Source organism: Mastigoproctus giganteus, chromosome 4, assembly GCF_048544385.1.
Source record: "Mastigoproctus giganteus isolate SK-2022 chromosome 4, ASM4854438v1, whole genome shotgun sequence".
Classification (NCBI taxonomy): Eukaryota; Metazoa; Arthropoda; class Arachnida; order Uropygi; family Thelyphonidae; genus Mastigoproctus; species Mastigoproctus giganteus.
Window position 1 is genome coordinate 37102689 of NC_143578.1, and position 14985 is coordinate 37117673.

Here is a 14985-nt window from a genome sequence, read left to right on the forward strand (position 1 = left end):
GCTTCAGGTGAGCATCTAAGCACAAAAGGCAAATTTTCTCCCTGCTGTTATTATGTTTAGTTGAGCTGCAGTATTTTAAGTTTAGAAAAAAAAATTGCGTAGATAAATTATCAAATAGATATTTCTCAGTTTTATTGGACACACTTTTTACGTACTTACTCTTGCGTGACCATCGATGATAATAAAATTGGCACCGCAATGTTTAATATAAATATCATTTCTTTAAAACTGATACTTATTATTAAATTGTTTGATAGAGGGGCAGGTCGTCCCGAGGGTGAAAGGTTTCTCAATGCACTTGGGAAAACATCTGTACACTTATTTTTTCACATCATTCCCACTGCGCTCAATGCATTTCTGCTGAAGTGGAACAATACCTTTGTCCCATAACTACAGAAAGTTTTATCTTACCCTTGTAGCAAGTGATGAACTTTATGTTCAAGTAATCATCATATGAACTGAAAGATAAGAACTGAAATGGATTTGGGCAGGACACATAGCTTGAAGATATGATGACAGATGGACTAAGAAAATAACAGAATGGTACCCAAAAGGAGCTAAAAGAAAACCTGGAAGACAGCAACGGAGATGGACAGATGAAATTCACGAGTTCGTGAGTAGTAAACGGATGTCCATTGCGCAAAACAGATGGAACTGGAAAGTTACTGGAGAAGCCTTCATCCTGCAGTGGATTGAAAATGGCAGGTGCAGGTGCCTAGTCTCCGGTCACTGCAATTTGCAGAGCTTAAGCCTCTCTTGGTAAGAGGATCCCTTCATTCCCCTCACCAATCTTGTTGCCCTTCTCTGTACACGCTCAAGCAAATCTACATCGTTCCTAAAATGAGGCCTCCAGACCTGTACGCAGTACTCAAGGCGCGGCCTGAGCATTGCCTTATACAGAGGGACAATCAACTCCTTCTCCCTGCTAGCAAAATTCCTATATATTATTGACAAAACCCCATGATCTGTCCTGGCCGCCTGTCTGCATTGCTCAGAAAACGTCATATCTGACTGCACAATTATTCCTAGGTCTTTTTCATTTTCTACCACCTTAAGTGTAGTACCACACAGTTGGTACGTTTCTCTGGGGTTACTTCTACCCATATTCAGTACTTTGCATTTGTCAAGGTTAAACTGCAGTTGCCACTTCTTAGCCCATCTGCCCAAATTATCTAGATCCTGTTGCAGTAGCACACTACCATTACTGTCATTAACAACCCTGCCAACCTTTGTATCATCTGCAAACTTCGACACTAAGCCTGATATACCTTCATCAATATCATTGATAAATATACAAAACAACAGTGGACCCAAAACCGAACCCTGTGGGACTCCACTAATAACATTAGTCCACGAAGAGCAGCACCCATTAATTACCACCCTCTGTCTTGTCCACTCAACCACCCTTTTATCCATTGTAGCAACTTACCCTTAATACCATTCTGCTCCAATTTGTACAATAGTCTTCCATGTGCAACAGTGTCAAAAGCTTTCCTGAAATCCAAATATATGATATCAAAATTATTTTTTGCATCCCGTTCCTTTGTAACCACATCATAATATCCTATCAAATTTGTCAGACAAGACTTAACTATAAGATCTAATTATATAACTGAAAATAAGAAGAAACAATGTACAAGAAAGAGATGAACAGTAAGGTTAATCAGTTAAGTTCGCCAAAATTAATTCTAAAAATTTCGTCCCCACAAGAGAGTATTCGCTCTCACAGGGTGCTAAATACGTTCTTTTTATTTTTATTTTTTTTTAAGCTCATATTTTAGCAAAGCTTATATAGCACGTAGAGAGGGCGCCTTTTTTTTTAGTTTCTTTGCAATATCAATTAAAATATAGTTTATAACGTTACTAGCGTAATAATATTGAATAGAAATAGGTATGATTTTGGCCTATTTTTTTTCTTTTATTTATATAGTAATATTTTTGGATTCGTATTCAGTGATAGAATAGTTCAATCGAAATCGAAATTAAATATATATATATACGTAGTGTTTAAATCTGTTACTTTCGAATTTTTAAAACTGTAATATATTAATATTTTCTAAATTACAAAAATACTGTAATAACAGCCATCTATTCGAGAGCGTTTGATTTTGCAAGGTAATTTATCTGGTAATTTAGCAATTGATTTTATGTCAAACCTATTCTGAATTTTATATTTATTTAATTTTGTCTACGCAGCATGCTATTTTCACAAAAGGATGATGCACTCGAACTGTAACGGACATTATACTGCAAAATAATCATATACTGTACGTTATCTGATTTAAATATTTCAAGACATTACATAGGCACAAGACAGAACTGTGATAACATAAGAAAAGTAAATAGATGTCGTCTTGTGTAGTAATAATTCAGTAATAATTTATTGCTATTGGTTTCGGAAACAATCATATATTGCTATTCTCAGAGAATGTTCACGTTGAGCTGGTAACCCGATTATTTCTAAACCATGAATGATAATAAATTATTGGTTGTTTTTAACAGTGTAGTGTTCTTTGGACGGTATCAGATTTTTATGAAAAATGAAAATTTTAATCATTTAGTATTCCAGTAAACTACAGTAAAACTTCATAAATCCGGCATCTCGGGGACATGGCACGTTCCTGATTTTTGAAAATTCCGGTTTTTTGAAGGTTATGCACGTTGCCCAGGTATTCGAGGATAATTCGTTATTTTTATTAGATAATACAATAGCACAATATTGCCTGATTGGTCCAATGGGTAACGTACTTGCCTAAGAAATAAAGGCCGTAGATCCAAATGCTGATTCCAGTAAAGGTGTTGCGGTTATCCAATACAGTATATGTATATACAGTATATCCATATTTAAATAGTGTAATATGATTTCAGCAATAAAATCGCCTTAAGACCAAATACATACCATTGTACTATTAAGTACTATACTATGAACTAGTATTGAATGTCTTGCAAAATGAATAATTTTATACGTTGCAAATGCATAGTATAATTTTGTCCCTTAGAAAAGAACTTTGCAGTAACGTGAACGAGATGCCAGATTTTAATTTTAGGAGTTTTTTTGTAGCAGTTAGGACTAACTTTTACACATTATGTATGGAATCCAAACTGAAAGGAATAAAAACATCGTCTTACTTATTCGTAACCTACCTACATGGCCGATTCCGTTTATGTAAGCCACGCACCCCACGTCTTTTCTAAGCGCTCAAGCAATAACAGTTACACAAAATCTAGGAAATATGTAAAACAGAAATAAACTGGCGGGTGGAAATTATTAATGGAAAAATAATACATAAATTTGTACTTGCAGTGCTTTTTTAAAAACGGTGCCTATTTTCCCTCTGCCCTTGTACTGTCGACTACTCTCAGAGGAATATTCAAAAAGTTCCGAATGTTTGAGCTTTAAATATATATACTTTTCATAACAAATGGGTAAAATGGCTCCTTTCTTGTTCTCCAATGAGTTCCCCATTTATCTCCATTTTCTCAAAGTATTTTATGTTCCTTACTACTAGTACTTGTATATAAATAAATAAATAAATAAATAAATTTTCTGTTTATACTCCGGGACGACCAAACGGTCAGAGGAGTTCACAAGATAGATATAATACAAGAAACAGCACCGTATTCAGTAGTCACGGGCTTGAACCCCGGTCACTCAAGGCACGTGTACTTACGCACCCGCGCGCCTGACCACTAGGCTACGGCAGCCTTCCATTCACGAATACTGTATTCTGAAATCAGTTAATGCCCAAGAAAAAAAGATTTTATTAGAGAAAATAATGGGTGGGCCAGCTTTGAGCTTCTGTAAGAGAATTTCGACTTACAGCAGGAATTTGGCACTATTTCATGATCAGTTTAGTTCACCATCACTACATTCAAAGTGGGCCGTACTGGTGGCTTGATTATCTTGCTTTCAGTGGGATTCAGATCAGTACTCTGGAATGGTCAGGTCAGTTGCAGAAACCTCATTTCTTCAAATGAGGTACCTGCAACCCTGGCTTTAAGAGGACAGCATTGTCATCCTAGCAATGAAACGCCAATTTCTATAGAGCAGGTAGAGTACAGATACAGATTTCTTCGAAATGGCAAATTGTCAAAATTCCAAAAAAAAAAAAAAAAAAAAAAAAAAAAGAGTTATTCTGCTAATACTTGTAAAGAGATGTATGTAAGATATAGCGTGTCTTACATACATTGAGTGTTTGGCGCTACGATAAGCAGACCCAGTCTGAACCATAAGAACCAGATCCACACCATTACGCATGCTGTTTGTGTTTGCTCAAAAAATACAAAGGCTGTGTCCATGTATTATGTCTGTAAATTGCAGATATTTTAGGGTTGTTTTATCTTTGTTGAATGAAAAATTAGAGTTTCGGAGAAGGAGAGAACGATGCCCACTCGCGAGGGTCCATGACGCTTTCTCCTCTTCCAAACTTCATTATTGGAACGATGCACTACAAGGCAATTTTCTCCCAAGTCGAAGTCGACCAAATTGGCTCTCATGGTTAGCACAGTGATTACGATGCTTCAGCTCTCGTAATGAAATGGTGCACACACACTTCATGGACAGTTTCATTGAAAATTTTAACACTGACGTTAAGACTTTTAGGAACTTATTGAAGGATTCCGAAGAGGATAACCATCCTCTTCGGAATTCTCTGATCCTCTTTTTTATTTTATTTTATTATTATTATTTTTTACTTCTTTCTGATTCAACTGTTGCATTAACTGTTTGGGAAGAATGTGGGTCTTTTGGAAAGGTGGAGAGAGGAACAACGAGATCAGTGAGGGGAACAAAAGGGTACTCTTACCAAGAAAGACTAGTTCTGTGAATTTCAGCGTCTGGAAACTAAGCACCTGCGAGGAGATCTGCTTGAGGTGTTTAAGGATTTGAATAGATTGGGTAAGCTAAACGTTTAAGGTAAGGGAGGATATAAATTTAAATAGAGGAAGGATGTTTGCAGGATAGTTGTGAGGAAATTGTTTCAGCCAGTGAATAGTCGGAACAAACTTTTATCACACACATTTCACCACATTTTGTGGAGGTGGATAGCTTGAATAAATTTAAGGAAAGATTAAACGAATTATTAGATGGGATAGGAGGTAATGTGATTTTTTTTTTTTTTTGGACATTGTTATATAACCTTGCTCCCTTGCATCATTTGCTACTACTAATACTAATATTAACCTCGTCTTGCCATCTTTTTCCAGTCTCTGCCAGTGTTGACTCCGAGTAACTCAAAGAGTATTTTCTAGTACGACAAATTGATTCATCAGTATCAGGAGTGATCAGTATGGCTCATACTTGATGGCGACTAATTATCTTCACTTTCATTTGCATGAAAAATTATCTATCTACCTTTTATCTACCTCTTTTATAGGCCGGTCGTCATCTACATACGCTGACTCTTATGGTTCTCTACTCTCAGAGGAGGTGTCCAAATCCTTTTGAAAAGGTCGCATATATTAATTATTTCTTGAACCACTGAATTCTTAATCCCAAACCAAATATGACAAATTTATTAACATAACTTTTCATTAATGAATATAATGAAATGAATGTATGAGTGAAAATGTGAAGAATGGGTATCGGTTATGATATGTTGCTGGAACTAGTCCGGTGGTGGTGGATACCTCAAGATATGCTGTGCTAGTGGATACCTCAAGTTATGGTGGTAGTGGATACCTCAAGATATGTTGATCTAACTTTGGATTACCTGCTATAAAAAGACACTAAGATGGTTGAAATAAAGAAATGTTTAGTCTGTAAATGGGAGATCATTTATAAGGGAAGGTGGGGGAAAACTACAGAAGTACAATACAATACATGCAAATTTATAATTATGGTGTTGGTTTCAGCAAAAGATATTCCCGTTCAGCATTTTACATGAAGTTTTTTTCTTGAATCAACGGTCCGCAATATACTCATGAAGATTAACATTGAATATTTATATTTGTCTTAAACAGGAATGAAGGGTTGTTTTACCAGAGTTCCATTTATTCTATATCATAGATTCAGCGATTCTATATCATAGAATAAAAGGTAGTTGTTGGGACCATTAACTGAAAGGGCCTGTCGCTTGATAAGCGACTTGTATCCGATAAGCAGTTTGACCACTCGACCGGATGAAACTTAACTACTTTTTTTCGTTTTAAGTATTGTGCTTGATCGAATTAGAGATGTTATGATTTTCGTTCTACATTTCACAATCAAGTCACACTTAGTTCAGCGATTAATTGTGTCATTTAATACAAACTACCTATCAGAAATTCACGTCGTAAAATTTTTGCTGAAATATAAAATTATTAGAGCCTGTAATGGTATGGATTATATCTCCTCCTTCAAGTTTTCTTTTCCATCATGTGTTTTCTATGCCGACCATGGACTTAAATAACAATCCTGTGTAATTAATTTGCAATTTCTTGTGGTACAGTATTTCAATTGCAGAATTCATATAATTTATACTATAGTTGTGTAGTATTTTCACTTTTATGCATTATTCTTTCTTTCAACCAATTTGTCATGATTTTCTATGATTCTCTGCTAAGTCCTACACTTAAAATTTCAGTTTGGAATGCTTGGCTGACTAACTTATTCATGACTATCTTGTTAAGGAAATAACATCTCTACGGCAACATTTAATAAAAACTTAAAATCCATCTAATCAAGAGTCTATGCACAGTTAAATACACTAGAAGTAAAAAGCTATTTATCCAGTGGTAATTTGAATTTTCAGTCATTGTCATTCGCGATATACGAAATAATTGATAACAGACACCACATTGCACATTACTGAATGGTGTTAATGTTATTTAAATAAATATATATGCCTTGATAATCACTTTCTTAATGAGAAGTATTAAATGAAATCTGTAAATCAGATTAACTAATTAACTGTATCTGTGCTGGTTATGTTCTTATTCCGCACTTATTTATGACCGTTTGTTTCCTGCAAATGTAGGACAAAGTAATCTAAAAGTCTCTAAAAGTTATCGTAAGTCTAAAAAATATACTCAGCGCATGTCGAATCTGTTTATAGGAATCCTAATGCCATCCCACTTTCCTTATGCAGTCTGTCCGGCTGTCCTATTGCTGCTATGGAAAAGATTGCTCATAAGGAACAGAAAGTGTCACCCAAGCCTCCTACGACACCTACAACTCAAGGTACTGTTTCCTGCATTTCGATACTTTGTGAGCAAACTCGTATATGTACGTATGTATATATATATATATGAATTTATATATAACTGTATGTGAAATAATGTTATATGTAACCTATCTTCCAGGCAATTAAGAATGCTAAAAATCCTTTGGAATCTAAAGTTTCTGTTTTTGTTATTATCAGTGTAGTGCCCGACATTTCAGATTTTCATGAGGATGTTATATCCCTATAATTTAGCTGCATTTGACTTTTTAAATAAACTCAGCATACATTTTCATGCAACCGTGACCTTAATTTGCAACCTTTATCAAAAAAAAAAAAAAAAAAAAAACCCACTCTGGTTGACGCATTCTTTCTGGTGTGCAACTAAGAACGAACGATAAGACAACTTCAAATAAAAACCCTCCGTTTCTAACTAATGTTTTTTTTTTTTTTTTTTGCATTCTAAAATTGTTATATTGATAGATTTTTTTTCCTTTTCCAGGAAAAATCCTGGGATTTTTCCACCCCGTGACGGGTACTGATACCAAGGGCATGAGAAGGTTGGTTGTGTCCGGTCCCTATTATTTTTATTACTGTTGGTTGAGGAATTTTCTGACTATCCTACAGGTGTTCAGGTTCGCGGCTTTGTGGAGTACCATGTAAGAGTTCTGTGGGAGGCCTATTGCTGCTAGGATTTTATGGAGGCTCTTTGGCACCATGCCGATGGTTGGCACGGCGATCGGGATAGTTATTACTTGTTCTATGTGCGACATTTCTTTGACTTCATGTGTTAGGTCTGTGTACTTCCTGATCTTTTCCTCGTAGGTTTTCTGGAGGTTTCTGGTGTTGGGCAGCGCTATGTCGATCAGATAAGTAGCCATTTCCTTCTTGTCGATGAGGGTTATGTGTTTTTTTATTCTGTTGTGTGGGATCGTCTTGTCCGTTATTATGGGGCGGTAACAGTATAGTTTGTGAATAGGGGTCTCTAATACGGCTTGAGGCTCGTACTTGTAATACGGCACACTTTCAACTGGTATTTTTGTGTTAGCTTCTGATATCCTTGCGACCTGGTCGTGTCTCTGAGTGTACTCCATCTAGGTGATCACTCTGCATCTCGCGGTGATGTTCTGGATTGTTTCTGGAGGTAGGTGGCATCGTCGATATATCACTCCGAGGTCCTTGGCAATGTATTTTTTGCAGTTCCTAGTGTTGATTATCTGGTCTTGGATGGCGAGCATGAATCCTTCGGTCTCTGCGAAGAGCCTCACGAACTCACCATCCATGACCAACATAAATCATCAGTCTAGATCTTCAGTGTCTCTGTGAGCCAGGTATGGGATATGGAGTTGAAGGCGTTGCTGTAGTCGATGTAGGCCGTGTACAGGTTGGGATACTTCTTGTAGGCTTGCTCCATAATTGCGGCATGAATGGTCAATTGCTCCTTTCGTCTAGTGTTACTTCGTTGTTGAGAGGTAATCTGGTATTGAGGAGGTCTGTGACTTGCCAGCATAAACCCAACAGGTTTCTGTTGAGTCGCTGCATGACTCTGCTTCCGTGTAGTGTTAGTATTTATGGGATCCATTCCCTCGAATTCTGCTTGAGCTTTCCATTCTTCTTCAATTCTGGATATCGCGATCTTGTCTGGTTCCACTTCGGCTGCTCCAGGTTGCAGTTCTTGTACTTGCTGTTCCTCCTCCAGCTCTGGAACAATGAATACGGACACAAACGGTATGTCTATATTCGTTGTTCTTTGTAGTTGGTGGTGCACATCCTGTTTGATTTTTTCCAGGATTGCAGGAGCTATCAGGTTCTTCTTGATGATGGCCCGTCTTTGGTCTGCTATTCGCTGTTCAGTGACTTGAACAGTCGGGAACCATTCCAACTACTTATTGTGTAATTTCATCCTGTACTTTGTTATATCGATCTCTAGCTTGGTTACTTCGTAGTGTGCTCGCATGATGAACGTATTCATTTTGCTGCCTCACTTCATGCGTTGACTTTTTCTTCTTCCTGGGTGGTCAGTAGTAGAGTTGTGCAGGAAGCACCTCCAGTTGGGCTGCACGGTCTTGCCCTTCCCTTGTTGTAGTCATAGGAGGAACAGCTCTACTTGCTCCACTGCCTTCCTCGGGAGGCAGTCTCCGACTTTTCGAGCCAACCCCTATGCCTAAGACCTAAACTTAAAAAAAAAACTAAAACCTTTTATCTACCATTCGAGTTCACATGGCTGCTAAATACGGTAATGTGCTTCTGTTCACTATCTTGTAAATCGTCTGACCCCATGCAGTTGTCTCCGAGTATTAACAGAAAATAGATTTATTTATTTAACACCTTCCCGCCAATCGCCCATTGTTCCTATTCATACAAAAAGGCGTTCATGTGGGAGGATATCAAAAGTCTTACTAACGTTTAAATATAAAATTTAAAAATATTCTGGGAAAATATGAAAATTGAAGAAACACTTGCACATCTCCAATCTGCCACAACTTCACTTGAGTCTAGAGATGCGCGCATTATAATATGTTTGGCAATAGATAGAGGGTAGGAGTTTTCGGTATGAAGTTGCGTTTTTGTTGCCTAGTACATGTATTAATGCAACAACGTTAACCAGATCTATCTGGATATTTCAATAGAACGATATCTTGTATCTCTGATGTTATGATCACATTGTGTACCCCAAAAATCATCTACCCTCGTATTGCTCTTTGACGTGGTGTCAGTGTCTCACTTTAGCCGAATTTCGGTCTTGGAATATCAGTTCCTTAGCTGGACATTTTTCAAAGCCCGTTTGGAATTAGCCCATTCAAAATATCTTGTGATATACTGTCTCCATTATACTACCTTTAAGAATTTCCTAATTAGTGAAATTTCGCGTTCTTTTGAAGATATACAACGCTGATTTTGACCATCTCCAAATATTTTAGTCACTAAATAGTTTGAAAATCACCCATCAGTCCAGCAGGAACACAGATTGTTTTCCTTCGTAAATAAGTTACTACTGACAAACAACTTCCCTTATGCTCCATTGCAATACCATGTATTATTTTGCAAAGTTAAACGCTGAGCATGTTGAAAATATTTACAATGTATTCGTAATATTTGCTTAGTTGCAAATATTTATACATTTATAAAAATATTCTGGGAAAATATGAAAATTGAAGAAACAAAATTTAAAACAATTAAAATTAAAATTTAAAAATTTAAAACAAATATCCCGGGAACTAAGAACTAAGTGTTGTTGATCCTTTGTTATTATTCCTTGCTGCTATCGGAAGACTAGATTGGTAACTGTCTTGAGCATCAATTTTATTACTTCCCTTGTAATATACTGGCACTTTGATTATTTTTATTGCATGCTTTTGGCCAATCCGCGCCACAAGGTGCTACGGGTTTAATCAGAGCCATATCAAGACTTTTTAAGCATCCAGTTGCAAACGAGAGTATGCCAAACCCCCCCCCCCCCCTCCATAGTGTAAAGTGGTCTAGTAATAATATATTCAGGTTGTTGTGGTTCTGCATGAAAATACTCCACTGACATAATAATTATTCATTTTGACCCTAAGTTCTGACGCCTGAATGAGGTTGCTTCCAGGCTTCCTCTTAACATGGTCCTAGTTATAACCGTGTTTATACTATATGTTTACAGAGGTGCATTGTGCAAATAAACTGATATCGATCGATTGATTAATCTCCTTTGCTTTGTCCTGGTATGTAACTTACTCGGCTCATACTTATGTCAACTTGCATTTATTACCTCCTCTCCCCCCACCAAAAAAAAAGCTATTGCAATTACTGGGAACTAAGAATCTCTTTAACATGCAAATTAATTTAAAGAATATACTGAAAAGAGAATTATTGTAGTATTAGACTATAGCAAATTTGCACTTAATTTGTGTTTATGGTTTGGTATATTTATCGAAAAGTTATAATGAGGAAGTTAGTTTTATAAATGTATAAATCGGTGGCGTGTGAAATTGTTTGTTTGAGTTTCTTAAGTGTTATCTCCTAAACAGCTATGGTATGTGGCGTCATTATATCGATCGGGGAACCAGCCTGACACGATTTCTAGGTAGTTGGTCTCTCATTAAATTGTCCCCATCTCAATGGAATTTGAACCAAGACCCTTTCCACACGATGTGACAAAACTGCGAATTGCAGTCCTCGCGTCCAGCATAGTTGCTGCTAGTCTTTACAACGATAATCACTATGCTAAATGCAGAGTCAAAGAGAGGTCTTATAAACAGACCTTTTCATACTTTAGGGGCAATAAAATGAACACCAGAACTTTTCCATGTTTGGGGAGCAGGGGCGGAATTTTATTCTTGGATCCAGGCCTAGTTAATTTAGCGTACAAAATACAAAGTTTTCCAAAGGAACAAAAATATTGTACACAGTTTTAAAAAATCATGAGCATACAAGATTACTCAAAAAGTGTGAGAACTGAACTATTTGGGAAATGAAGAAGCTTACCAGCTTTTAGGGTGGATCTTCTTCGAAGTAGTCTCCTGCACAATAAGAACCAATTCCAACCTTCTGCGACTTCTGGTAGCATCCCTAATGGTTCATGTCTCGCTTTCTGAATAATTTCTTAAATCATTGCAAGTCTATGATCTTTCAAGAAAGGGGCTTTTAAGTTTGGTAAACAAGAAAACAAAATCGCAGAGAGCTAAATTCAGTGAGCACGGCGGATGCGGGACATTAATGGTGAAGTTTCTCGCAAGAAATTCTTGAATGGAAAGCGTCCGGACCGTTGTCGTGATAAAGCACCAATTCCCCTCAAGCCTACTTTTCTCCGAACAGCATTGCGCAATCGCTGTAGAAAGGTTTTGTAATATTCCTGGTTCACTGCTTAACCATGCGAGACAAATTCATAATGAACAGTACCCTGCGAATCACAAAATTGATAAGCACGATCAAGAAGACGGAGCCTTCCATTGAGAGGACCGCGCCTTCGTTACTTGGTCATATCCATACACCCACGGTTCATCACATTAATGATGGAAGAAACAAAGTGTGGGTCAGCAGCAGAACATTGACGAAGATCCTGATATGCGAGAACATGCCGACCGGGCTAGCCAGGTGGGTAAAGTGCCTGCCTGGCAACCCAAAGGTCGCGGGTTCGAATCCCGCCTCGGGCTTGGATCAAAGTACTGCAAAAACCTTGGGAGGTGCATTATGGCCACAGAAGCCGATGCGCCAACTACCAAAAAAAAAAAAGCGAGAACACGCCGCTCTATGTAATTATCAGTGACAAAGCGAGGCACAAACTCGGATGAAACGCATCGCATTCCTAAATCTTATGTTAAAATTGATTGGAATCTCCCATAATCAATACCAATTTCACTAGCAACTTCGCGGATAGCTAAACGTCGATCACTACTTCACGAACACGAGCGATTGAATCATTGGTTTTTGGTTAAAGGCACGCACAAACACACACCAGCTTCTCGAAAAGCAGGTTTTAACATTTCTTCGGCTTCTCTTGCACTTTGCCTAATTTAAAACAAAATGAGATGCAAATTTGACTTTACTGAACAACGAATTGACTGATTTTCCAAAACACAAAAAACATCTCTTCAATGCGTACAAATTCAGACTGACTGCTGATAACAAGGTGATTAACGCCTTACTATTTCTGGATGAGTCATGGAACATATTGCGCCTGCGACAAGTTGTGATTGACGTTGAAATTTCAAGATACAGAGTCAGACCTGAACTTTTTTGTTCACACCTCTTATATGTAAGGCATTACATGAGATAAATACTTAAAATTTAAAAAAATAAACACAACGTTTTTTTATGTAGTTTTAAATGGTTCATTGAATTCCAAAAGTCGAAAATCTTAAACTTGTTTCCTACCAATAGGCGCGTTCAATATGTAAATAATATTGAATTTTTCTTGACGTTTCGAATCCACCCTTGGGTATCCGTTACCAAGATAATATTTAGTAGGTAATACTAAATATTTGTCGCGTCAAAAAATAAAATAATTCTCCAAAATCAATAAATATCTTATACCGAAATACTGATAAAATCGGCTTTAACCTTCAAAGTACATCAAGCGATAGTAATCAGAATTTGAAATATAGAAGGGAAAAAAAAAAAAAAAAAAAAATATATATATATATATATATATATATATTGCGGCTGTTTGGGTAAGGTATTAATATATCTTTATTGCAATCAGTGAATACAATGGATTACATAGACGACTGATGCAATACCCATAACAGCAAAAATTCTAGGGGTTTAACGTATCATTAAACTGAAGATAACACAAAGAAAGTTATTTAGATAGGATAATTATTTACATGATTTTTTTTTTTTTAACCGTGATGATCATCAGAGTGCCACGCTTGCCGTATCACTGCTCTTGGAACTGCATAGGCAACCACTGATCTTAGGATGAGAACTTCTCTCTGATGACAATTCTTCTGTAGGTTTTGTCCTCAATAAACTTCTTGAAGTCTGCATCAATCCTTTGAACGTTTTGGAGAATTTCCATGGGTAGGAACCTGTCAACTTTTCTGAACCTCCATAGACTCAAGAGATGGGAGAGCTCTTAAGGGCGGCTAGGCTTTCTCCATTGATACAGCTTCCGGACGTGTTCATTTCGCCCGCCATCATTTTTATCGTTGCGAGTAAGCGGAGGGCGAAGATCCGCTCTGAAACTTTTCTAAAATTTAGCAGTTCCGTTATTTGTGACGTATGTATGAGGGGCGGAAGTTTACGCTTGTACAGGATCCAACGAAGAAGCTAGTGCTCATCAGAATAGTTTTCTGCGTGGTTTTCGTCGCCGAAGCCTAGATTTCAACCCCATAGGTACTGACGGTATGAACAAACTGGAATATGTACTGAGTACTTGAATCACTCTTTTAAAGACTCAAAAACTTACTGCTATCAAAAAGAACTGTCCACGTAGTCAGCTTTAAATCGATTTTATCTCAAAAAACAAACAAAAAAAAAACATACAAATTAAATAGAGTATTTTTTTTGGTTTCTTTTTGTTGTAGGTTGAGAATTTAGTTCAAATAATAATACTTTTATGTGTTGGACATAATTATCTGAAATATATATTTTCAATACAATAAAATCAAGTCATGTATGACATATCCGCTGATCTTTTGTCTGTTTCTGTATTTCCTTACAGTATCAACAGCATCGGACAGGGTTTTGAGGCCTATGTGTTACGTGAAGCAACTGGAAATCCAAGACTACAAATATCCCGGGTACGTGAGCACTCCCACACCACGCACCAATCTCGCCAAGGAATTAGAAAAATACAGTAAACCACCTGATTTTTCTTATGACGTCCACAAGTACTACAACCGGCCTATCGCCCCTAAGCCAAAGACTTCAGAATCCGAAAGACCGAATATTCTAAGCAAGCCTAGCCATCGCCCTGCTTTCAAGTTAGTAGTTCTAACGCATAAACCTGCATTATTTGGAACGGAAAGCGGTTGCAAGATTTATGTGCATGCATTATATGTTGCACGTGAGCCGTCAAATGAATAAGTAGATGGTAAATTGTATTGGAGGAATATTTACTGCCGCCTCACTAAAGGAAGGCAGAGATGAAGCTGGAAAGTACAGGAGATTAATTTTCTGTTTTTTTTTTTTTTTTCATTGGTCAATCACGATGCCTGGGAGAGCGCAAGAAGTATGTGTGGTGTGAGAGAGAGAGCGCAAAAGACAGAAAAAGTGGGGTTCAGTTAAAATCAGAATTTTCCATAAAAATAAAATAATAAAAACGCCCTAGTCATTCAGATATTGCAAGATCCCTCCCACCCTCACCCCTCTCAAACCGAACAGTCTATGCATGTTTGTATTGTCGTCTGTCCACGTAATA

At 37.2% G+C, this 14985-nt stretch overlaps 1 protein-coding gene across 6 annotated transcripts in view; it reads left to right on the forward strand.

Moving 5' to 3' along the window:
• The window catches only part of LOC150086625 (uncharacterized), a 398253-nt gene that overhangs the window by 148148 nt on the left and 235120 nt on the right, over positions 1-14985 (forward strand). For 4 of the 6 annotated variants that reach the window (XM_090372642.1, XM_090372643.1, XM_090372645.1 and 1 more), the window contains exons 11-12: positions 7035-7159; positions 14287-14548. In XM_090372642.1, coding sequence (XP_090228768.1) covers positions 7035-7159; positions 14287-14548 — 387 coding nt within the window. The remainder of the gene's footprint in view (positions 1-7034; positions 7160-14286; positions 14549-14985) is intronic. The other 2 variants (XM_090372647.1, XM_090372644.1) reach the window with 2 other exon arrangements.